Raw genomic sequence first — 25,230 nt, 5'->3', positions numbered from 1 at the left:
AAGTGTGGTCGACCTAGATACCGGATACCGTTCTCAAGCCACGACGGGTATCAGTCCATTTATGCATTCGTCTGCTTGGGAAGATGGTAGCTGCTTTCGAAACTCGGACGTTTTCATTCACGTCCTTTCCAGCTGGACCTGTTACATCAATGGTCGGGGTCGTATCTACACGTTCAACAGTTAGTTCGTCTAACTCTGGAGACACGACTTTCGCTTCTTTGGTGGCTCCAGCTGCACAATCTCACTACGGGCAGGCGGTTCGGTGTGTGGGATTGGACGCTTCTCACAACGGATGCCAGCCTCAGGGGATGGGGTGCGGTTGTGTTGGACTCCCATCTTCAGAGCCACTGGTCTCAACAAGAATTGCTGTTGCCAATAAATGTGTTGGAACTGATAGCGATCTACAATGCGCTGGTACAAGCCACCCACAATCTTCGATCCAAGGCGGTAAAAGTTCAATCGGACAACGTGACTGCTGTAGCGTACGTAAACAAACAAGCCGGAACTCACAGTCGCTAGGCAATGTGAGAGGTGTCACGTCTTCTCCAATGGGCAGAAGGCAACGCAGTAATTTACTCGGTGGTGTTCATTACAGGAGTGGACAATTGGGAAGCAGACTACCTCAGCCATCAGGATCTACATCCGGGAGAATGCGCACTTCACCCGGAGGTGTTCAACGATCTGATACAACGCTGGGGGTGTCCAGACGTGGATCTCATGGCATCCCGTCTCAATCATCAGCTTCCAAGATACATCTCCAGATCCCGGGATCCTCAAGCGGAAGCTGTGGACGCTCTGGCCGTGCCTTGGCTGTACGACCTAGTTTACGTGTTTCCTCTGTTCCCTCTATTGTCTCGAATTCTCAAGAGGATCAAATGGGAGTCAATCACGGTGATTCTGGTGGCACCAGATTGGCCTCGGAGGGCTTGGTGTTCAGATCTGCGCTTTCTTTTAGCGGCCAATCCTTGACCTCTTCCTCTGCATCCGGATTTACTCCAATAAGGGCCTTTCGTGCATCCAGATTTACCACGACTACATTTAACGGGATGGCTATTGAGGCAGACATCCTGAAAAGAAAAGGAATTCCGGAGTGTGTGATTCCCACAATGTTGCGGGCATGAAAACCGGTTACGGCAGCCCATTACCATCTCATCTGGCGATCCTATATAGCTTGGTGTGTTTGAAGAGGATTTCCATCAGATTCTTTTCGTCTCTCACTGTTCTTACTGTTTCTTCACATAGGATTGGATTCCGGACTTTGTCTAGGATCCCTGAAGGTTCAGGTATCTGCTTTATCAATTTTTTTTCAGAAACACCTAGCACTCCTGGCGGACGTGCAAACCTTTCTACAAGGGTTTCTACGGGTACAACCTCCGGTTGTTCCACCTATAGCTCCTTGGGATTTAAATCTGGTGCTGGAATATTTACAGTCAACCTGTTTTGAACCTTTGGAAGAATCTGACCTTTTGATATCTTACTTGGAAGACTGCTTTTCTACTAGCCATAGCTTCAGCCCGGAGGGTTTCTGAATTAAGTGCCTTGTCTTGCAGACCCCCCTTTTTGATGTTTCATCATGTTGGTCATGTCGACTTTTCACATCAATCAGCCTATTGTGGTTCCATCTTTGCAGGATGATTCTGGGACACCTTCTCTGGAATAGTGAGAACCTTGACGATTTGCGTAGAGCGGACTGCGCCTTTCAGGAAGTCTGATGCTTTATGATGTCCCTCGTCGAGGGTGGCATGCTACTAAGTAGACCCTGGCCCGCTGGATTAAGTTGACTGCTACTATCTCCACCTGTCTAGGCGACCGCCAGTATCCATTGCTGCCCATTCTACGCGTTCAGTTGAGCCTTCGTGGGCCGCTAGTAGGGGGCTACCACGTCTCAACTCTGTCGTGCAGCCACTAGGTCCAGTATTCATACATTTGTTAAATAATACAAATTTGATACTTTTGCGGATTCATCTTCACGGTTTGGCTGTCTTGTTTTGCAAGGTCCTCAGCGATCTCTCGCCCAGGGGGGAAACTTTGGGACGTCCCCACAGTCTTGAAGTTGTGCCAGTGTCCCCTAGTGGCTGACAGAAAAAGGAGGATTTTGGTACTTAACTGTCATATGCTCTCTTCCATTGTAAAGTTTCTGTTCTCTTGTTCTCGTTTTCTCTCGGCTAATTCATAACTGAGGGATGATGGGGGATAGAGGGGGGGAAGGGGGGAGCCTGTTTCACTTCTTAGATTATTTAAAGTGCCAGCTCCCTGTGAGCCACCGTCATCACCCCACATATAAGAAACTGTTCTTAAATAAATAAACACATAAATAATAATACAAACTTGCAACACAAACCTACTGCAGGGTTAACATTTTACATTGAATTCCTGAGATGTCTTAGAATAAATAATTGTATCTTTTACTGTATAGACTTTTTTTCAGGAAAGTCAAATGACCGAGGATAAGGTATTTGCCACTCAGTGGTTTTTGTACTTAAGCCTTGGAGAGATAAAGTGTAATTGCCATGTTAGGCTGTGTTTGAAGACAGACAGGTGCTGATTGGTTGGTAAATTATCTCCGTCTACTTTATCTCTCTCCAAGTCTTAGTACATATTATGCCCGTCATTTGTTCTGAAATACATTTTCTGGAAACCCCAGAATACTTATGATCAGTTGAACTGAATATTTGCTAATGCAATAATATATGTAATGTCCCAGGTGTGAAAGTGTGTGAACATATCAAAAAGTCACATTAGATAATTTAAGGAATTATATCAATTCCTGAAACAAGTCTATGAGGGATATTCAATTCAAGTTGGAACTGCCGTCTTGTCGGAAAGATGGCAGCTTCTGACTTTTTTAGGTCGGATAGTGGTGGTCATTCTGAGTTGATCGCAGCCAGCAACTTTTAGCTGCTGCTGCGATCAATAGTCCACGCCTATGGGGGGAGTGTATTTTAGCTTAGCAGGGCTGCGATCGCTTCTGCAGCCCTGTTAAGCTAAAAACAATTCAAACAGAAGTAGACTAGGGATGGACATACTTACCCTGTGCGATGGATCCAGCGATGATCGGCCCGGCTTTGATGTCACACCTCCGCCCTCCGTTGTCCTGGACACGCCTGCGTTTTACTCACCTCTCCCCGAAAACGGTCTCCAACGGTCCGGATCTGCCCATCCACGCCTCCTTCCTGTCAATCCTCCTAGCGGTCGCCGCGGCAGCCGCGACGTAACCCGGTGACCCCTGTCGCCGCGCAACGTCTCGCACAGCGGATGCCGCGCATGCGCATTCCGCACCTGTTCGCACCGCAGCAAAAAAATGCTGCGTGCAAACAGGTCGGAATGACCCCCAGTGTTCCGACCTACTCAATTGGGCTGCCGTTTTTCAGACAGGTCGGCAATTCCGACTTGTCAGAAAACACGTGGATCAGTTGATTAGCTGCGGATCCACGTGTTTTGTCGGATTCGCGGCCAAATCCGACAGGTTTTAGCCCCGTTTCCGACAATGTCAATCCAACTTTAAAAAAGCTAATTGAATACTGAAATGTCGGATCCTTTCCATCGGAAAGGATCTGACATCAATTGAATACCCCCGTACATGGTAAAAGACACAGGAGCAGATTTATTAAGCCTGGAGAAGTGATAAAGAAGTGATAAGTAGAAGGTGATAACACACCCGCCAATCAGCTCCTAACTGTAATTTTTCAAACCCATAATGATTGGCTGGTGCATTATCACCTTCCACTTATCATTTCTTTATACCACTGCTTTATCACTTTTCCAGGCTTTATAAATATGCCCTACAGTTTGTTTAATTTTGGGTATCTCGATCATTCCGTAAAAAAAGTTTTTTATTCTGCTGTGATGTATGGTATAAGGAACTGTGTATGTCCAAATTTAAATATTGCTTTTCTGCTATGCCTCTGTATCTCTCAATCTTTCTTCTGATCTGCTACTACTATGTCAGAACTTGTTCTAATAAGTCTCTTGTCGTTGAAATAGGCTGTGTGGGCTGGATGGGGCCATGCCTCTGAAAATCCCAAACTTCCAGACCTCCTACAGAAACAGAACATTGCATTCATGGGTAATGTCACATGGTCTACAATTAAAGGAGACTAGAACGCAGCAGCAGGAGAACAATAGACATATTTACGCTGGTGATATTATTTCATTTAAAAAATGTATAGCCTTAGGCCGGGCACACACTACAGCAATATCTGCAGGATTTGTAGTTTCCGGGCAAATCGGACTGACAAAATTGTGCATATGGTGCAGTGGGTACCTGTGATTGCACGCCCCCTGTATCAGAAGATATAGTTTATGATGCCATGCTGCTAAATGCGGCATTACAGGGTCATATTGGCCCAGAGGGGCACGGGGGGAGAGGGGGGAGGACAGGTTCCAGACTATGCATTTCAAATTTACATTATACTTCTGTTACAATAAACTGCACAGTACTATGGTCTATTTTTTTACAGTACATTGCTGTTATTCTGGTAAATTATTATGCATGCGATAGCAGTATTTACTATATATACTTATCAAGGGGCCCAGACCATGCGATCTCTTTTGGTACTCTGGTGGCTGGCCACACCCTCCTATGGAGGCTGTCCAGACCCTTAAGCATGGGACACTACCACGGCGTTCCCACTTTGGGCCCTTCTTGCCCCAGTCCGACACTGTCGTATCACTGCATCATGCAGTGTGAACGCATGGTACAATATGTCTGGCAATCATATTGTCTGGGAATACATCGCCCTGATGTGTACCTGGCCTTAGAGTGGTTTAGGCACTCCTTAAATAATACCACATTAAACACAGCATAAGGCAACACATTTTATACCAGCTAGTTTTTTATTCTTTGATTATTGAAGCGGGAAATTAACAGCTAATTTAGAGACTTGCTGAATCATACGATTTGACAAAATCAAGAGAACTAAACAAAAAACAATATTTAATATCTATAACTTAACTTTTAAATCTAGGGCCACCAAGTCAAGCAATGTGGGCATTGGGAGACAAAGTGGCCTCAACCATCGTGGCTCAGACTGTAGGAATCCCAACCTTGTCTTGGAGTGGAGATGGTATGACGTTTAGCAATTATTGTACTTGTTCCTTTTATATGGATCTAAACCGCCAGTTCTCATTGCATATATTTTTGTGTTTTAGGTCTTCTTTTAGAAAGCAGCTCGGAGGACAAGCAGCAGCAAAGTGTTATTTGTGTCCCTTCTGAAGTGTATGAAAAAGGTTGTGTGAAAGACGTGGATGAAGGATTAGAGGTAACTGTGACACATGGGCATCAAAATAACCTTATTTACTGCTTTCTATCGCACACATGACAATGGTGATGTTGTTATGTACACTCACTGTTGTGTAAATGCATTTTTGCCCTATTCACATTCAATTTTTCAAGTGTCATAAATATACCTAAAATAAAATTTCTAATTACACGAGTCTCTAATAATAATAAGTTAATTCCTTAAAAAAAGTAATCTACCCACTTTCCCTACCCAAACAGGATTGCATCTTTTATGGGAAATCACAACTCAAAGCTGATGTGTAAGAAAAGAAATTGTATAAATGACATTGATTTAGTTATAAGCTTTATTTTATTATTTACTAGTATGTTTAGTACAAATCTCTGCTCTTTTGGCTTCCAGTTGGTCAAAAAAACACCCAGAAGACAAGTATCTTTTATTCAGAAGACACCTTGAAGTGTCTTGAAAACCATTTGCATGTTTAGAATATTTTTTTTCTTAGTACATTTTTTATGGAGTTTTACATATCAAAACAAAAACAAACAACAACCTAAAACAATACGGACCGTACTATAGAACATCTATAAACACATATCAATGCTTGTGTTTCATCAAAAATAATACAATACCAATACAGTAGCAAGGATGTATATGAGTTATGATAACACAATAGGGGGTATTCAATTAAGTGCCGTTTTTTTAGACTGGTTGAAAAAACGTCACTAATTCGACACGGTATTCAATTGTTGCCATTTTCGTCCATTTTTTTTATCCATTTTTTTCGCCCACGCCATTTCACCTTTTTTTTTTTTTTTTGTCGATTCGGCGTTGGCGAAAATTGTGCCAAAAACGGGCAAAAACACACGCAAATTCTCCAAAACACGTGCATCATCTGCGAATTTGCCGATGCACATGGTTTTTACCAGTGCCGTATTTTTCGACCAGTGGAAAAAACGTTACGGGCATTGAATAGGTCGAATGTAAATTCGACCTAAAAACAGGTGAAAAGTGCTGTTTTTTCGAGTTGTTGAAAAAACGGCACTAATTTTAATACCCCCTAATATCATAATTTTAATCAAATAATAAAATACAACTAAACTAACAGTGTAATGTGATGCGCCCACCCATAAGGTGGAAATAATGAATCAGGTATCAATAGCTCATATAAGAGCATGAAATTGAGAAACACCATTTAGGAACTGTGAGATACAACATAAAATCGAGTCTGTAACCATCAATTCACAGATCTTGTCAAATTATGTTTCAGCCTTACGTGAGATACACATGAATCATTCATGGGACACCGTTGAATTAAATAGTATGTTCCACGGCATGAATTCAGGCCCCAATGCCGCCATGCATGTTCTAGCTATTATACCTTTGCCAAAGTGCCAATATTAATAACATATTGAGTGGCATATTTGTCTAGTACATCAGGAGGTAATATCCCAAGGACACAAACCCTGTTCGTTAATATGGAGATAGGAACTCCCCTACTAGCTATTGCAAGTAACACTACTCACAAGGGAGCACTCCCAGATCATGTGCCAGAAAGTACCACTACAAAATGTACATTAAGGGCAGATGTCAGTGGCCAACAATGCTGGGTGACCATATCATACAGCCCATTAAGATCTTTTGCAATCTGGTAGGACCATTATGCAATAGGTAGCACCTATCCATGTGTATCAGTGCCTGTTCCCCTATGGATTGTTAGCTTGTGAGCAGGGCCTTCCTACCTCTATGTCTGTCTGTTATTACCCAGTTTTGTTCTATTACTGTTCCAATTGTAAAAGACAACGGAATATGCTGCGCTATATAAGAAACTGATGATGATGATAATAATAAATGTGAGGCGCAGCATTAGCTTTTTATTATACAGGTTGAGATTTGTGAACAAAAAGTAAAATATGATCATTTTAAGAACATTGTTAATTTTTTTGCACCCTCTTTTATTTATCTTTCCCCCCCCCCCTCAAAGTGCTAGACACATTAATTGATTTAATTATGTTTTAAGACTGTGAGAAGTGTATACCTATCATTAAGTCCAATAATATCTCCATGTTTAAATGGAAAGTTAAATGCGCAAATATGGATTTATCTTCCTGTCATCCAGTCTGCAGAGAGAATTGGGTATCCAGTCATGATAAAAGCATCTGAGGGTGGAGGTGGCAAAGGCATTCGCATGGCAGAGCGAGCAGAGGATTTCCCCAATCTTTACCGGCAGGTGAGAATTTGAACTGGTACAAATGTACTTACCCTCATTGCAGATGTTATATCAGCAACAGGGCTTTGTTATTCTTGACATATACCTCTGATTTACAAAGAAAATCTTTTGCTTCTAGAACTGTGGTATGCAATAATGAGCACACATTTGGGAGTGGGTGTCTTTGATACATACCTGTGTGTTAGACTGCCAAGAATATTAAAGATGGACAGTACTTAGAAAGGAGCCAGCATATCACAGTAGGTAGCATCATGAACAATATGATTTTCTCTTGCCTTGTTTACTCAGGTTCAGACAGAGGTCCCCGGATCCCCCATCTTTGTGATGAAGCTAGCTCAGCACGCCAGGCATTTGGAGGTGCAGATATTGGCAGACCAATTCGGAAATGCCGTGTCTCTCTTTGGACGTGACTGCTCCATACAGAGACGGCATCAGAAGATCATCGAGGAAGCTCCAGCGACAGTAGCTGCTCCATCTGTGTTTGAATACATGGAGCAGGTGGGCTCATTCCCTACCTGCTAGCTCTTCGTAACGTGTGTACTTCTGGCCAGTCCACAATTAAGAGTATACCCTAGTACAGTAATCTAATCTATGCAAATGAAAAGGTTAACAGTTCACCTTTTTCTCTGACGTCCTAGTGGATGCTGGGAACTCCGTAAGGACCATGGGGAATAGCGGCTCCGCAGGAGACTGGGCACAAAAAGTAAAAGCTTTAGACTAGCTGGTGTGCACTGGCTCCTCCCCCTATGACCCTCCTCCAAGCCTCAGTTAGATTTTTGTGCCCGAACGAGAAGGGTGCAAGCTAGGTGGCTCTCCTGAGCTGCTTAGAAGTAAAAGTTTAAATAGGTTTTTTATTTTCAGTGAGTCCTGCTGGCAACAGGCTCACTGCATCGTGGGACTAAGGGGAGAAGAAGCGAACTCACCTGACTGCAGAGTGGATTGGGCTTCTTGGCTACTGGACATTAGCTCCAGAGGGACGATCACAGGTTCAGCCTGGATGGGTCCCGGAGCCGCGCCGCCGGCCCCCTTACAGAGCCAGAAGAGCGAAAGAGGTCCGGAGAAAGCGGCGGCAGAAGACGTTCCTGTCTTCAAATAAGGTAGCGCACAGCACTGCAGCTGTGCGCCATTGCTCTCAGCACACTTCACACTCCGGTCACTGAGGGTGCAGGGCGCTGGGGGGGGAGCGCCCTGAGACGCAATAAAAACGATATAAAAACCTTATATGGCTAAAAAAAATGCATCACATATAGCTCCTGGGCTATATGGATGCATTTATCCCCTGCCAGTTTCCTGAAAAAAGCGGGAGAAAAGGCCGCCGTGAAGGGGGCGGAGCCTTTCTCCTCAGCACACAAGCGCCATTTTCTTTCACAGCTCCGCTGGAAGGACGGCTCCCTGACTCTCCCCTGCAGACTACACTACAGAAACAGGGTAAAACAAGAGAGGGGGGGCACTATTGGCAGCTAATATATAATACAGCAGCTATAAAGGGAGTAACACTTATATAAGGTTATCCCTGTATATATATATAGCGCTCTGGTGTGTGCTGGCAAACTCTCCCTCTGTCTCCCCAAAGGGCTAGTGGGGTCCTGTCCTCTATCAGAGCATTCCCTGTGTGTGTGCTAGGTGTCGGTACGATTGTGTCGACATGTATGAGGAGGAAAATGATGTGGAAGCAGAGCAATTGCCTGTGTTAGTGATGTCACCCCCTAGGGAGTCGACACCTGACTGGATGGTAGTAATTAAAGAATTACGTGACAATGTCAGCACTTTGCAAAAAACTGTTGACGACATGAGACAGCCGACAAATCAATTAGTGCCTGTTCAGGCGTCTCGGACACCGTCAGGGGCGCTAAAACGCCCGTTACCTCAGATGGTCGACACAGACCCTGACACGGATACTGAATCCAGTGTCGACGGTGACGAGACAAACGTAATGTCCAGTAGGGCCACACGTTACATGATCACGGCAATGAAGGAGGCATTGAACATTTCTGACACTACAAGTACCACAAAAAAGGGTATTATGTGGGGTGTGAAAAAACTACCAGTAGTTTTTCCTGAGTCAGATGAATTAAATGAGGTGTGTGATAAAGCGTGGGTTTCCCCCGATAAAAAACTGCTGATTTCTAATAAATTATTGGCACTAGACCCTTTCCCGCCAGAGGTTAGGGCACGTTGGGAAACACCCCCTAGGGTAGATAAGGCGCTCACACGCTTATCAAAACAAGTGGCGTTACCGTCTCCTGATACGGCCGCTCTCAAGGAACCAGCTGATAGAAGGCTGGAAAATATCTTAAAAGGTATATACACACATACCGGTGTTATACTGCGACCAGCGATCGCCTCAGCCTGGATGTGCAGCGCTGGAGTGGCTTGGTCGGATTCCCTGACTGAAAATATTGATACCCTGGATAGGGACAGTATATTATTAACTATAGAGCATTTAAAGGATGCATTACTATATATGCGAGATGCACAGAGGGATATTTGCACCCTGGCATCTAGAGTAAGTGCGATGTCCATTTCTGCCAGAAGAACGTTATGGACGCGACAGTGGTCAGGTGATGCGGATTCCAAACGACATATGGAAGTATTGCCGTATAAAGGGGAGGAGTTATTTGGGGTCGGTCTATCGGACCTGGTGGCCACGGCAACGGCTGGAAAATCCACCTTTTTACCCCAGGTCACCTCTCAGCAGAAAAAGACACCGTCTTTTCAAACCCAGTCCTTTCGTCCCTATAAGGGCAAAAGGGAAAAAGGCCGCTCATTCCTGCCCCGGGGCAGAGGAAGGGGAAAAAGACTGCACCATGCAGCCTCTTCCCAAGAGCAGAAGCCCTCCCCCGCTTCTGCCAAGTCCTCAGCATGACGCTGGGGCTCTGCAAGCAGACTCGGGCACGGTGGGGGGCCGTCTCAAGAATTTCAGCGCGCAGTGGGCTCACTCGCAAGTGGACCCCTGGATCCTGCAGGTAGTATCACAGGGGTACAAATTGGAATTCGAGACGTCTCCCCCTCGCCGGTTCCTGAAGTCTGCTCTACCAACGTCTCCCTCCGACAGGGAGGCAGTATTGGAAGCTATTCACAAGCTGTATTCCCAGCAGGTGATAATCAAGGTACCCCTCCTACAACAGGGAAAGGGGTATTATTCCACGCTGTTTGTGGTACCGAAGCCGGACGGCTCGGTGAGACCAATTTTAAATCTAAAATCTTTGAACACTTACATAAAAAGGTTCAAATTCAAGATGGAGTCACTCAGAGCAGTGATAGCGAACCTGGAAGAAGGGGACTATATGGTATCTCTAGACATCAAGGATGCTTATCTCCATGTCCCAATCTACCCTTCTCACCAAGGGTACCTCAGGTTTGTGATACAAAACTGTCATTATCAGTTTCAGACGCTGCCGTTTGGATTGTCCACGGCACCACGGGTCTTTACCAAGGTAATGGCCGAAATGATGATTCTTCTTCGAAGAAAAGGCGTATTAATTATCCCTTACTTGGACGATCTCCTGATAAGGGCAAGGTCCAGGGGACAGTTAGAGGTCGGAGTAGCACTATCTCAGGTAGTGCTACGTCAGCACGGGTGGATTCTAAATATCCCAAAATCACAGCTAATTCCAACAACACGTCTACTGTTCCTAGGGATGATTCTGGACACAGTCCAGAAAAAGGTGTTTCTCCCGGAGGAGAAGGCCAGGGAGTTATCCGAGCTAGTCAGGAACCTCCTAAAACCAGGACAAGTGTCAGTGCATCAGTGCACGAGAGTCCTGGGAAAAATGGTGGCTTCTTACGAAGCGATTCCATTCGGAAGATTCCATGCAAGATTCCATGCAAGAACTCAGTGGGATCTGCTGGACAAATGGTCCGGATCGCATCTGCAGATGCATCAGCGGATAACCCTATCTCCAAGGACAAGGGTATCTCTCCTGTGGTGGTTACAGAAGGCTCATCTTCTAGAGGGCCGCAGACTCGGCATTCAGGATTGGATGCTGGTAACCACGGATGCCAGCTTGAGAGGCTGGGGAGCAGTCACACAGGGAAAAAATTTCCAGGGCTTGTGGTCAAGCATGGAAACGTCTCTTCATATAAATATCCTAGAGCTAAGGGCCATTTACAATGCCCTAAGTCAAGCAAGGCCTCTGCTTCAGGGTCAACCGGTATTGATCCAGTCGGACAACATCACGGCTGTCGCCCACGTAAACAGACAGGGCGGCACGAGAGGCAGGAGGGCAATGGCAGAAGCTGCAGGGATTCTCCGCTGGGCGGAGAATCATGTGATAGCACTGTCAGCAGTGTTCATTCCGGGAGTGGACAACTGGGAAGCAGACTTCCTCAGCAGACACGACCTCCACCCGGGGGAGTGGGGACTTCATCCAGAAGTCTTCCAAGTGATTGTAAACCGTTGGGAAAAACCAAAGGTGGACATGATGGCGTCCCGTCTCAACAAGAAACTGGACAGATATTGCGCCTGGTCAAGGGACCCTCAGGCAATAGCGGTGGACGCTCTGGTAACTCCGTGGGTTTTCCAGTCGGTATATGTGTTCCCTCCTCTTCCTCTCATACCAAAAGTACTGAGAATCATAAGAAGGAGAGGAGTAAGAACGATACTCGTGGCTCCGGATTGGCCAAGAAGAACTTGGTACCCGGAGCTGCAAGAGATGCTCACGGAGGACCCGTGGCCTCTACCTCTAAGGAAGGACCTGCTCCAGCAGGAACCTTGTCTGTTCCAAGACTTACCGCGGCTGCGTTTGACGGCATGGCGGTTGAACGCCGGATCCTGAAGGAAAAAGGCATTCCAGATGAAGTCATCCCTACCCTGATCAAGGCCAGGAAGGATGTAACTGCAAAACATTATCATCGCATTTGGCGAAAATATGTTGCGTGGTGTGAGGCCAAGAAGGCCCCTACGGAGGAATTTCAACTGGGTCGTTTCCTACATTTCCTGCAAGCAGGATTGTCTATGGGCCTAAAATTAGGATCCATTAAGGTTCAAATTTCGGCCCTGTCGATCTTCTTCCAAAAAGAACTGGCTTCAGTGCCTGAAGTTCAGACGTTTGTCAAAGGGGTACTGCATATACAGCCTCCTTTTGTGCCTCCAGTGGCACCTTGGGATCTCAATGTAGTTTTAGGGTTCCTAAAATCACATTGGTTTGAACCACTTGCCACAGTGGATTTGAAATATCTCACATGGAAAGTGGTAATGCTGTTGGCCCTGGCTTCAGCCAGGCGCGTATCAAAATTGGCGGCTTTATCCTATAAAAGCCCTTACCTGATATTTCATTCGGATAGGGCGGAATTGAGGACTCGTCCTCAATTTCTCCCTAAGGTGGTTTCAGCGTTTCACATGAATCAACCTATTGTGGTACCTGTGGCTACTAGGGACTTGGAGGACTCCAAGTTGCTGGACGTAGTCAGGGCCCTGAAAATATATGTTTCCAGGACGGCTGGAGTCAGAAAATCTGACTCGCTGTTTATACTGTATGCACCCAACAAGCTGGGTGCTCCTGCTTCTAAGCAGACGATTGCTCGTTGGATTTGCAGTACAATTCAACTTGCACATTCTGTGGCAGGCCTGCCACAGCCAAAATCTGTTAAAGCCCATTCCACAAGGAAGGTGGGCTCATCTTGGGCGGCTGCCCGAGGGGTCTCGGCTTTACAACTTTGCCGAGCAGCTACTTGGTCAGGGGCAAACACGTTTGCTAAATTCTACAAATTTGATACCCTGGCTGAGGAGGACATGGAGTTCTCTCATTCGGTGCTGCAGAGTCATCCGCACTCTCCCGCCCGTTTGGGAGCTTTGGTATAATCCCCATGGTCCTTACGGAGTTCCCAGCATCCACTAGGACGTCAGAGAAAATAAGAATTTACTTACCGATAATTCTATTTCTCGTAGTCCGTAGTGGATGCTGGGCGCCCATCCCAAGTGCGGATTGTCTGCAATACTTGTATATAGTTATTGTTACAAACAAATCGGGTTGTTTATTGTTGGAAGCCATCTTTTCAGAGGCTCCTACGGTTATCATACTGTTAACTGGGTTCAGATCACGAGTTGTACGGTGTGATTGGTGTGGCTGGTATGAGTCTTACCCGGGATTCAAGATCCTTCCTTATTATGTACGCTCGTCCGGGCACAGTATCTTAACTGAGGCTTGGAGGAGGGTCATAGGGGGAGGAGCCAGTGCACACCAGCTAGTCTAAAGCTTTTACTTTTTGTGCCCAGTCTGGAATTTGCTTTCATTTGGTCATTATGTTATATTATAAATAAAATATTTTCCAGAACTTAGATTTGTATGACTTTTATTGCTCTCTTAGTGATAAACTTAGATTATAACATGCCATCCTTCACCTTTTCACAGTGTGCAGTCCGTCTGGCTAAGATGGTGGGCTATGTTAGTGCAGGCACTGTCGAATATCTTTACAGCGAGGATGGGAGCTTCCATTTCTTGGAACTGAACCCCCGACTTCAGGTGGAACATCCCTGCACCGAAATGATTTGTGACGTCAATCTTCCTGCTGCTCAGTTACAGGTATGACAAAATGGCTGAGAGTCTTTCACTTCAAGACATTTTTTGTAGTAATATGTGTAGTCACTGCATAATTGGAAGTCCCTACATTGTTCCCCTATCTGTGTGATTTTTAGCTATGTTTGCTTGTATAAATCCCTCACACTTATGGATTATATAAGTGAAGTTATCTACGTCCATAGTCTATAAGTGGACCCTCCTGGATAGTATAATTGCAATGCAATATATGAAATTATATAATTGTGAGCTGCTGATGCAGTCCATGCGGCAGGTACTATGGCCCTGCAGTTGCATTGGTTTCAAGCAGTTAAAATTAAGAGCATCAATCAACTAATTGCCTGATTTATCTGTAGGATAATATTTCCCAGATGATGCTATGTAACTAAAAGACACATACCAACCGGTATAGCTAATGGTACTGCCAACCGAACTCGATTGTAAAGATGTTGTGGATGCCTGGACTACTCTTGTTTGATTTCATACATGAGTACTAGATATTTCTTTTTCATCCACTAGGGGTCACTGGAGTACTCTTGGGATATGGACGGTTCCACTGGAACTAGGCACTGAATAGTTAAACTTTGACTATATCTCCCCTCCATATTCCAGAGTACCTCAGTGTTTTTTTCGGTGCTCACAGATTATTGATTTTTTCTTTGATTATTTTTTGAAAACATCCCTTTCCCCCTTCCAAGAAGGCGAGGGTCTGGGATAGGAAAGCTGCTGAAGCAGCTGTGGGTGTCGGACCTCTCTAGAAGAGCTCCCTCACTACCACGTGCAGGTCACCTGCAGTAAAAGGCTGACAGTGCTTACAGAGAAGCCCCGTCATTGCCCTCACCACAGGGTCCAGGTATGTTGAACGGGGCGGTCAGCTCACGCTGCCGCCCTGCTGTGTGGGATACTGTGTGTGTGTGTGTGGCCGCCGGCCGCTGCCTTCAGCCGCCCGCAGCCCCCGTAATACAGAATTTCCTGTATTACATCTCTCCTCCATTGAAGGCGCAGGGGTGTTAAGGGGAATTTGGAACCAGGCATATTGCTGACGTGTACTGCACTTGGCCAGATATATATTTGTAAAGACACCTTAGTGCTATTTACTGAGTCGCGCAGGTTGTATTTTGTATTGTCTGTCGGTATAATGAGTAAGACACCAGCAAAGACTATTATTCTTATCATAACTGTTTATAATGATATTATCCCAAAGACTGCATATCTGAATCATGGCTGTGGTCAGCCAAATACTGGCTTTGTTCACTGTTGTAAAGTAAGATGTGTTATCATCTGGTACAATTAGTGCTCAAGCCTCGCACAGTCTCTGTTCATTTGTACATTCGCCTATTAGACACAATGGTGGCGGCTTTTGAAGCGCTTCAGTTCGGAAGACTTCACTCACGTCCTTTTTAACTGGATGTGCTCGCAATGGTTGGCTGTGGCCTAACGAGTACAGTGTCTGCCTGCAATGCATGCCAAAAACAATGGTAGGGCTCGCTTCTGCAGATTCACCGTAGGGTGAGATGGTCTCCAAGGGCCAGGGTGTCTCTACTCTGGTGGCTCAAGGTACAGAATCTAACCGCAGGAAACGGTTCGGCGCCTGGAATTGGATAATTCCCACGGCGGACGCGAGTCTCAGAGGTTGGGGAGCTGTAGTTCAAAATTTTCAGCTCCTGGGTCTCTGGGCGGATCACGAAAGATTGCTGTCTATAAATGTCCTGGAACTCCGGGCAATATACAATGCGCTACGACAAGCAGTGCACATGCTGCAGGCTCAGGCTGTTCAGGTGCAGTCAGACAATGCGACGGTGGTCGCATACATCAACAAACAAGGAGGAACGAAAAGCGGGAAGTAGCTCGAGTCCTCAATTGGGCCGAGATGATTTTGTCGGCAGTATTCATTCCGGGAGTGGACAACTGGGAGGCGGATTATCTCAGCTGCCAGGATTTTTATCCAGGATGTGCATTAAATCCAGAAGTGTTTCACATGCTGGTCCAGAAGTAGGGTTACCCGCAAGTGGACCTGATGGCATCTCGCCACAATAATCAAGCGCCCCAGTACGTGTCCAGAACGAGAGATCCAAAGGCAGTGGCGGTGGATGCTCTCACAGTCCGGTGGCCATACAGTCTAGTGTATCTGTTTCCACCGTTTCCGCTGCTCCCTCTATTGCTAAAACGGATCAAAAGAGAGTTCGTCACAGTCATACTAGTGGCGCCTCATTGGCCACGGAGAGCTTGGTTCTCGGATCTTCGCGGATTACTCGCAGACGATCCTTGGCCGCTCCCACTGCGTCCGGATCTGTTACAACAGGGTCCGTTCTTTTTCTCCGATTTAGCGCGGCTGCGTTTGACGAAGTGGCTGTTGAGACAGCCCTCTTAAAAAGAGAGGGCATTCCAGAATAGGTTATACCAACCATGTTACGAGCTAGGAAGCCGGTTACGGCAGCTCATTATTACAGAATTTGGCGTGCCTATATAGGTTGGTGTGAAGTTCGGAAGTTTCCGACATCATCTTTCAAGTTATCCCGTCTTTTGTTATTTCTACAGACGGGGTTAGATGGAGGTCTACGTCTATCCACACTAAAAGTGCAGATATCTGCTTTGTCAATCTACTTTCAAAGACGATTGGCTCTTTTGCCATCAGTACACACCTTTATGCAGGGTGTCCTCAGAGTACAGCCTCCATTCATTCCACCTACAGCGCCATGGGAATTGAATCTGGTTTTAGATTTCATTTTGAACCCTTACAACAAGTGGATATTAAATTTCTCACTTGGAAAACAATTTTTCTTCTAGCCTTGGCTTCGGCAAGACGGGTTTCAGATTTGGGTGCCTTGTCATGCAAGCCACCATATTTGGTGTTTCATGATGACAGAGCGGAACTTCGGACGAATCCCGCTTTCTTACCAAAGGTAGTGTCATCTTTTCACATCAACCAACCAATAGTAGTTCCTGTGTTATCAGGATATTCTGAAACTCTGGATGTGGTACGCACTTTACGCGTTTATGTGTCTTGAACGTCCACAGTTCGTAAGACGGATACGTTGTTTGTTCTCTATGATGCTGCCAAGAGGGGTTGGCCAGCCTCTAAGCAGACCTTATCCAGATGGATAAAACTGACCATACGTCAGGCTTATCTTCAGGCTAGGTTACAGCCGCCTACTTCGGTAACAGCTCATTCCACACGTTCTGTGGGAACTTCATGGGCAGCTGGTCGGGGAGTTTCTACGACACAGCTTTGCCGGGCGGCTACATGGTCGTCAGTGCACACGTTTGTGCGCTTTTTTTTTTTGTATAATCTGTTTTTATTGAAAGGAATACAGACATGTACCAGCATGTTAAACACATATAAACATCAATTAACGGCATAATACAGTGTCGTACAAAAACATAAACCAGTTAACAGCCGTGTTTCCAGTATATCCAAAGTCTGCATTAAAAAATTTTAGAATAAGAAACCTTAAAGAACATAGATACAGAACGAGAAAAAGAGAATAATAAGGAGGAAAGGTGACCTAGTCGAGAATGCTGAGCACAGAAAAATATGCGAAATGAACCGAAAGGTTCAAACCGGTTGGTCCGGGGTAGGTGTCCATTAATATACCGCAACTAGGCTCCACTCTCTCGTCTTATCTTATAGAAGAAATATAAGTCTTGTACGACTCAGAGGCCTTGTATTCTATCCAGGGCAACCACGTGGCAATAAACTCAGACCGTCCATCCCCAGCACTCAGTAATATATCTTCCATATTCATGTAGTAGTCTAATCTAGTAAACCAGGTGTACCGTGTAGGAGGACTAGAGGATCTCCACATAGTGGGGATTACTGCCCGTGCAGCGTTGCCTAGGTGCCGTAGTAGTGAGGACTTATAGGTAGCGAGTGGGGTCATGGAATGATTCAATAACCAATAGGCCGGGTCAGATAAAACAAGGACATTTAGGATCTCGCCGGAAATAGATATTACATCTTCCCAGAAAGTTTTAATCAGGGGACAGGTCCACCAGATATGTAACAGAGAGCCCAGGTCTCCACGACATCTCCAGCAGGCGGGAGAGATGGACGGGGAAATGGCGTGGAGGACGGTAGGGTGCCTATACCATCTCATCAGAATCTTATATTGTGTTTCTCTGACCTGTATGCACATGGAACTTTTGTGGGTTTTAAGAAAAATAGCATCCCAATCCCTGTCCGAGAGCGAGATGTTCAAATCTCTCTTCCATTTCTGAGTAAAAAGAGGAGGGGGCAAGGAGTCAGACGCACAGAGGAGTCTAAACAGGGTGGACACAGTATGTAAGGGATTTAGGGGCGCAACACACATTTTTTCAAATGCTGTCAGCTCCCGGGACGCCCGACGGTACTTATTGTCCGTGTATAGAAAGTGTCGAACCTGCAAGAACTTCCAGAAGTCTGCCTGCGGAATCTCCCATTTTGCCCGAATCTCCGAGAATTGCTTAATTCCGGACGGTTGAACTAACTGACCTACCCTAAAAAGTCCCTCCAGCGCCCAGTTTTGGTAATACCCCAGGGAGAGACCAGGTGGGAATGTCGAGTTGCTCAAAAAGGAGGTAAGAGGGCCAAAGACCGAGGAAATGTATGAATGTCGTCTTATCCCTTTCCAGAAGGATAGCGTGGGAGAAACAGTCGGGTGAGGGTGCGGGAGTTTGGGCAAAGTCGGGAGCCAAGGGAAAATTTCTGGGTACATCTGAACACACAGGCCCTCCAGGACCACCCATTGTTTAACCTCCCGACTCCTGGTCCAATCCAAGACCCTGTTTAAGAGGATTGCATGGTAATAGGTTTTAATATCTGGAAGTTGAAATCCACCTTTTTTAGGCGGGCGAGTCAGAACAGATCTCCCAATTCTGGGCCTCTTACGGCGCCAAATGAATTGTTGGATCAAGGATCTTACTGTCTGGAACCAGGAGTCCGGGATTCGAACTGGTAAGGTCTGGAGGAGATAGAGCAATTTGGGTAGTGTGTTCATCTTTACTACGTTGATTCTGCCTAGCCACGAAAGATTATGGTGTTGCCATCTGCAATAGTCATTTCTGATGGCCTGGAGAATAGGGTGGAAGTTCAGGGACACCAGACGTGATGAGTCGCTGGAAAGTTGGACTCCCAGATATGTAATGTGTGAGTCTCTCCATATAAATGGAAAAGTGGATTTCAAGACCGTTAAGTCCTTTTGAGGGGTTGAGACATGAAGGGCATAGGATTTAGAAGTGTTAACTTTAAAACCAGAGATTGAACTGAAAATGTCCAACTCGGACATTAGGTGAGGAAGTGAGTGGGCAGGTTGTGTGACTGTCGTCAGTAGGTCATCTGCAAATAGAGCAAGTTTATATTCTATGTTACCTACTTGAAGCCCCTTAATATCGTCGTTCGCCCTAATAGCCCTGGCCAGGGCTTCAATACAAAGAACGAAAATCAAGGGGGACAGAGGGCAGCCCTGTCTCGTTCCGTTACTTATAAAGAAGTTATCCGAAAGGGACCCATTAACTCGCACTCTAGCTGATGGCTGCGTATAAAGTGAAAATATTCTGTGGAGGGCTCGCGGACCCAGCCCAATGTGCTCCAGCACCGCCCTCATGAAGTCCCAATTTACTCTGTCAAAGGCCTTTTCGGCGTCAGTAGACAGCAACACAGTAGATGTCCTGCTGCTAGAGGCCAGATGTATAAGGTTGAGGATTTTTGTCGTATTATCTTTTGCTTCACGGCCAGGGACAAAGCCCACCTGGTCGCTGTGGATGAGGGATGGGAGAAACTCGTTCAATCTAAGAGCCATCAATTTCGCAAAAAGTTTAAGGTCCACATTGAGCAAAGAAATGGGTCTGTAACTGGAGCACACTGAGGGGTCCTTCCCCTGTTTGGGGATCACAGTAATGTGGGCCTCCAGGGATTGACGTGAGAAGTGGGTTTCCGCGGATATGGAGTTAAAAGCCTGTAACAATCTGGGGGCGAGAGTTTCCTTAAATGTCTTATAATAGGTGGCGGTAAAACCGTCCGGGCCCGGGCTTTTACGTAGGGGTGTGATGGAAATAACGTGTTCCACCTCATCTAAGGTGAAGGGTGCTTCTAGAGAGTCATGGTCGGTGATTGACAACTGAGGGAACCCCACTTTAGCTAAGTATTTCCTGGATCTCAACATATTAGAAAGGGGGTCATGGGTCGGAGAGGGGTCACCTAGGTTGTATAGAGTATTATAATAATTTTTAAAGGACATTGCTATCTCTGGTGTCTTAAAGCATACGGAGCCCGCACTGTTTTTCATTGAGGGGATAAAAGAGGCCAATCTCTGGGACCTAAGTGCCTGTGCCAGCAGGCGCCCTGGCTTATTTCCCCACTTATAGTATTTGCTGTTACATTTACACAAGGAGGCTTGGGTGTTATTGTTGAGGGTTGTCCGCAGTTGTGTCCGAGCTTCGGACAGCTCCACCAAATCGGAGGGAGACAGGGAGGATTTGTGGCGGGCCTCTAAGGAATGAATTTTATGTAGTAGTGTAGTGATTAAGGCCAGTTTATTTTTCTTCACAAAGGAGCCCAATTGAATCAATTTGCCCCGTATAACACATTTGTGGGCCTCCCAGACCATAAGTTTGGATACATCCCCCGTATCATTAATGGCAAAATAATCAGATAGCGCCATATCTAGTTCTGACCTGCAATACTCATCATATAGAAGGGATTCATTTAGGCGCCAGCTCCAAGGACCAGGTGTTCGGGAGGGGGTTGAAAGAGATAGGAATACTGGAGCATGGTCCGACCAAGTAATGGAGCCAATAGAGGCATCCACTATTAAGGGAAGGTGTTTATGTCTCAGGAACAAATAATCTAGGCGTGAGTAAACCTGATGTGGGTGTGAGAAGAATGAGAAGTCTCTATCAGCAGGATGTGTGACCCGCCAGGAGTCAGCTAGTTGAAATTCGTGGAAGACCTTCCTAACTTGCCTGTGTTTTTGTTCAGAGAATTTAGGGGCTGGCGGGGAGGTGTCAATGGGGGGGTCCATGGTCCAGTTTAAGTCACCACCCAAAACTACAATCCCCGTCATGAGAGCTTCAAGTCGGGGAAGTTGGGCCCGAAAAAAGGACAGTTGGCCCTGGTTTGGTGCATAAAGGGCTATGAGAGTGTACGCCTGAGAAAATATAGTGCATTGGACCACCAACAATCTCCCTGGCACTAATTTATGGACAGAGACATTGGTTACTTGGAGAGCTTTTGAAAAAAGTATAGCGACCCCTTTAGATTTACTTTCAGGATTGTTGGAGTAGAAAGCTAGGGGGAATCTATGATTCACTAAGGAGGGTCTGCGAGCAGAGATCTTAAAGTGTGTCTCCTGAATCAGAGCCACATCAACTCCGTCTGATTGCAGCGTCCGAAACAATTGGGACCGTTTCTCGGGGATGTTAAGACCTTTGGCGTTAATTGAGGTGAATTTAAGTATACCCGGGGCAGCCATCAAGTCGTATCACGACACAGAATAGCAGAACACTCGGACAGGTCACCAATGAAAATAAAAAAAACAGTACAGAAGAGAAAGATAGAAAAGAAAACAAGTACAGAAAATAGAAACATCATAAACAAAAACACACCCGCGATGGGAGAGCAGGTAAGTATATATACCAGCTTCCCCATAGGGCACATTGGCCGTGTGCGGGACCGGGGCAAGGGAGTCACCCCTACAGGCACCATTCTGTTATAAACATTATACATTAACCGGCAGTAACAACTAACTATCTAAAGGCATAGTCTCTATTCTAACCTCCAAAAATGAAGGTGAAACCGGGGAGAAGGGTGTGAGACGGAGTAGCAGTGGCGCAGGGCGGCATCAAATGTAACTCACCCAGCATGCCACCTCTGAAACGCTCAACCCTCCTGCATAATAAGAGAAAGTCCAGGTTGCATAGCAAAAGAGAACGCTGTCCTCAGGTAGCGGAAGAGTCCTGGCTGACGGGTAGGGCTTTCAAGGTTTTCTTCTGAGGACTACGTACAACTTGCCACGACGCTCCGCTCCCGGCTGGTTGTGGCGGATGCAGGTCAGGAAAGACGAAATCCCAATCAGGAATCTTTATGGGTGGGAGACCGAGACCGGAGCAGAAAGTGGGAAGGTCAGAGGGAGCATGCAGGGCGTGGATCTTTCCAGAAAGGGAGACCTGGAGGTTGAAGGGAAAACCCCATCGGTACTTCAGTTGTCGTTTGCGGAGTTCCTCCGTGAGGGGGCGGAGGGCCTTCCTTTGTTGAAGCGTATGCTAGGAGAGATCCTGGTAGATGGAAATCGGGTCGCCGTTGAAGTCTAGACCATCTACGCGACGTGCTTTATTCATAATTTCCTCTTTCTGAGAGTAATAATGCAGTCGACATATGACGTCCCGAGGTCGGTCGGTGGGGAGTCCTCGGTTTCAGGGCACGGTGAGCTCTGTCAAAGGTTATGGTGTTATCCGGACCCTTACCCAGAACTGCGTTGAATATTTTTGTCAGAGCATCTACTAGGCCTGTCTGAGGGACATCCTCGGGAATTCCTCTCACTCTGACATTATTTCTTCTACCTCTATTGTCCAAATCTAACACACGGGACCTCAGCGACCGGATCTCATCCGATTGAGCCTTGATAGCATCTGTAAGAGATCCCATGAAGACATCCGCAGAGTCACGATGGTCCTCCAGAACGGTCACCATATCAGAAAGTTGCGATATATCATGCTTAATAGATGCCAACTCTCTGCGCATGGTATTCTGAAGATCCTGCTTAGTTGGAAGCGTTTTCATGAATTTCAAGATGTCCTGGAGAGCGGCATCGCCGTGCGCGCTCGGGGTAGGTTGTTCCATCGCTAAAGGGGAGGCAGGAGAGGTGGTAAGGCAGGATGAGGGACTCGAGGGGGAAATTTCTCTGGAAGGCGTAGCGGGAGTAGGTTGTAGGAATGATCTCATTCCCGGCTGGGTCACGGTCTCCTTTGGTTGCGTAATATTAACTTTCGTCTTCCCGGATCTGACCATGCTGAGGGGAGGACAGATATTTGAGCGTGATCATGTGATAGAGAGATTAAACGTAGTGGTACTGCTCAGTACGCTGTGAGGTGCCTACAGCATGACTCCCCCCAGTGGAATGGCACTAGCACGCCATTAATCAATTTCAGCTAACAGGGCAGCAAGCATACGTTGGGTATTATGTTCCGCATCCCCAGCAAGGAGAGGGCGGATGCAGTGCATCTGTGCCGCCAACGCACAGTAGACGTCTCGAGACAATTTGTAAAATCTGTCAAGCAGGTGTAGATGCTGTAGAGTTACAGATAGAAGGCTGTGTATCTGGGATAGCCACTAGGGGGAGCTCCAACCCAGTATATATACTTCACAGAGCAATCCACTGTGTTATGTGAGAAGAATCAGTAGTAAAAAGTAATTGCACAGAAACAGCACCCACCTCAGTGATATCAAATAGCCCTCCAGTTGTCCCCCCACAAACAGTGGAGCAGGGAAATTTAGTGGATAAATGCAGCAGTAGGGGTAGCTGAGGGGTCCCACCTGGTCATCAGCTTGTCTCCTGGCTGCAGCAGCGTCCTCCAAGCCCAGGGGAAAGATGGCCACCCAATTTGTATCTGGGTGAGGGAGACTGCAGCAGACAGTGTCCCCCGCACCTCTGTACGCCCCAGGAGTAAGAGGGTCTCGTCCAGGGGCCAGGGAGGGCTCCGTAGCCGTCCGCCAGGCTCAGCCGCCGGGCGCCGCAGCGGCGTCACGTGATGTCCCCGGAGATCAGAGCCGCGGCCGCCGAGCGCAGCCGCGCGGGCAGGGGGAGACAGCTCCGTACCACAGCAGAGCCACTGCAGAGGACGGATTCCCCTGTTGTTGCTGTAGCGGTAAGCCGCGGAGGGGGGGATCCGGGGCGGGAGAGATGTCCGGTCCGCCGTGGGCAGCTTCAGCTGGGCAGGAGGGGAAATTTAGTCCCCGGCTTTTAGGCAGGGACCAGGCCGCAACCCGCAGAGGGGTAGGAGACCCCCCTCGGCTCCGCGAACCCTGCTCCCACGACAGGGGGGTGCCTCCAGGCACCAAGGTGAGTGTTTGTGGGTGTGGGGTGGGGGGATAAAGCCAGTGAAATGGGGTCTATGAGGCTATTTTGGCAGGAGCTCTTCTGAAGCCTGTATGCTTGCAATGGCTGCCAAGCCACGCCCCCGTTTGTGCGCTTTTATAAGTTTGATACTTTTGCGGCATCAGCATCTAGCTTTGGCCGTTTAGTGTTACAGGTGCCAAATAGCTCTCCCGCCCACGGGGGAAACTTTGGTACGTCCCAAGAGTACTCCAGTGACCCCTAGTGGATGAAAAAGAAAATAGGATTTTGGTACTAACCAGATAAATCCTTTTCTTTGAATCCATAGGGGGCACTGGACGCCCACCCAGAGCAATTGTTACCTGGTTATGGTAAGTGCAGGGAATATTATGGTAACACACTCTTACCGACTGTTTCAAATTAGAAATTTTGTCGGGTTGGTGTCAACTGTTAGTTGTCATTTTTTGTTTGTGTCAACTTTATTGTTGTCCGTTTTTGGTTATATGTATGTCTCCATTGTCAACCTCTATAGCTCCAGTTTGGCTCAGTAAAAAAACACTGAGGTACTCTGGAATATGGAGGGGAGATATAGTCAAAGTTTAACTATTCAGTGCCTAGTTTCAGTGGAACCGTCCATATTCCAAGAGTACTCCAGTGCCCCCTATGGATTCAAAGAAAAGGATTTATCTGGTAAGTACCAAAATCCTATTTTTAGCTGACATGAACACACATATTGTGATATAATATTATAACAGCAGTTTTCAAGTATCCTCATTGGGAAAAGTTTGCTGCAGGCTTTGCCACCGTATTTACATTGCATTGTGCAAGAATGCTATCCACTGTTCTCCCCTATTTTCACCTTGTAAGCGTGGATCTGAAACTGCTGTTATACAGTACATATTGTGCTCGCCAGAGAATAATAGCAATCTGTATACTGTATGTTCTCATCACAGCACTTTTTCTGTATTCAGATCTCCATGGGAGTGCCCCTATTCAGGATTAAAGACATTAGAGTTCTGTATGGTGAGACACCCTGGGGAGATCTTCCCATAAACTTTGAGAACCCCACAAATGCACCAAACCCAAGAGGTCATGTAATTGCTGCCAGAATAACCAGTGAAAACCCCGATGAGGTAAGATGGTGATATGCTTGCACGTTTCCTTTATCTGTTTGTGCTGCAAAATACCACACAAGTGATATTGCCATTGTTAGAGGA

At 46.5% G+C, this 25,230-nt stretch overlaps 1 protein-coding gene across 11 annotated transcripts in view; it reads left to right on the top strand.

The window, feature by feature from the left end:
* Positions 1-25,230, top strand: part of ACACB (acetyl-CoA carboxylase beta) — a 469,976-nt gene that overhangs the window by 226,592 nt on the left and 218,154 nt on the right. For all 11 annotated transcript variants that reach the window (XM_063913243.1, XM_063913244.1, XM_063913242.1 and 8 more), the window contains 7 exons: positions 3,985-4,066; positions 4,968-5,066; positions 5,152-5,261; positions 7,357-7,467; positions 7,756-7,965; positions 13,821-13,991; positions 24,985-25,146. In XM_063913243.1, the coding sequence (XP_063769313.1) occupies positions 3,985-4,066; positions 4,968-5,066; positions 5,152-5,261; positions 7,357-7,467; positions 7,756-7,965; positions 13,821-13,991; positions 24,985-25,146 (945 nt within the window). The remainder of the gene's footprint in view (positions 1-3,984; positions 4,067-4,967; positions 5,067-5,151; positions 5,262-7,356; positions 7,468-7,755; positions 7,966-13,820; positions 13,992-24,984; positions 25,147-25,230) is intronic.

This window comes from Pseudophryne corroboree, chromosome 1, assembly GCF_028390025.1.
Source record: "Pseudophryne corroboree isolate aPseCor3 chromosome 1, aPseCor3.hap2, whole genome shotgun sequence".
Classification (NCBI taxonomy): domain Eukaryota; kingdom Metazoa; phylum Chordata; class Amphibia; order Anura; family Myobatrachidae; genus Pseudophryne; species Pseudophryne corroboree.
The sequence above is the reverse complement of the archived record's forward strand: the minus strand, read 5'-3'. Positions and strand labels throughout refer to the sequence as shown.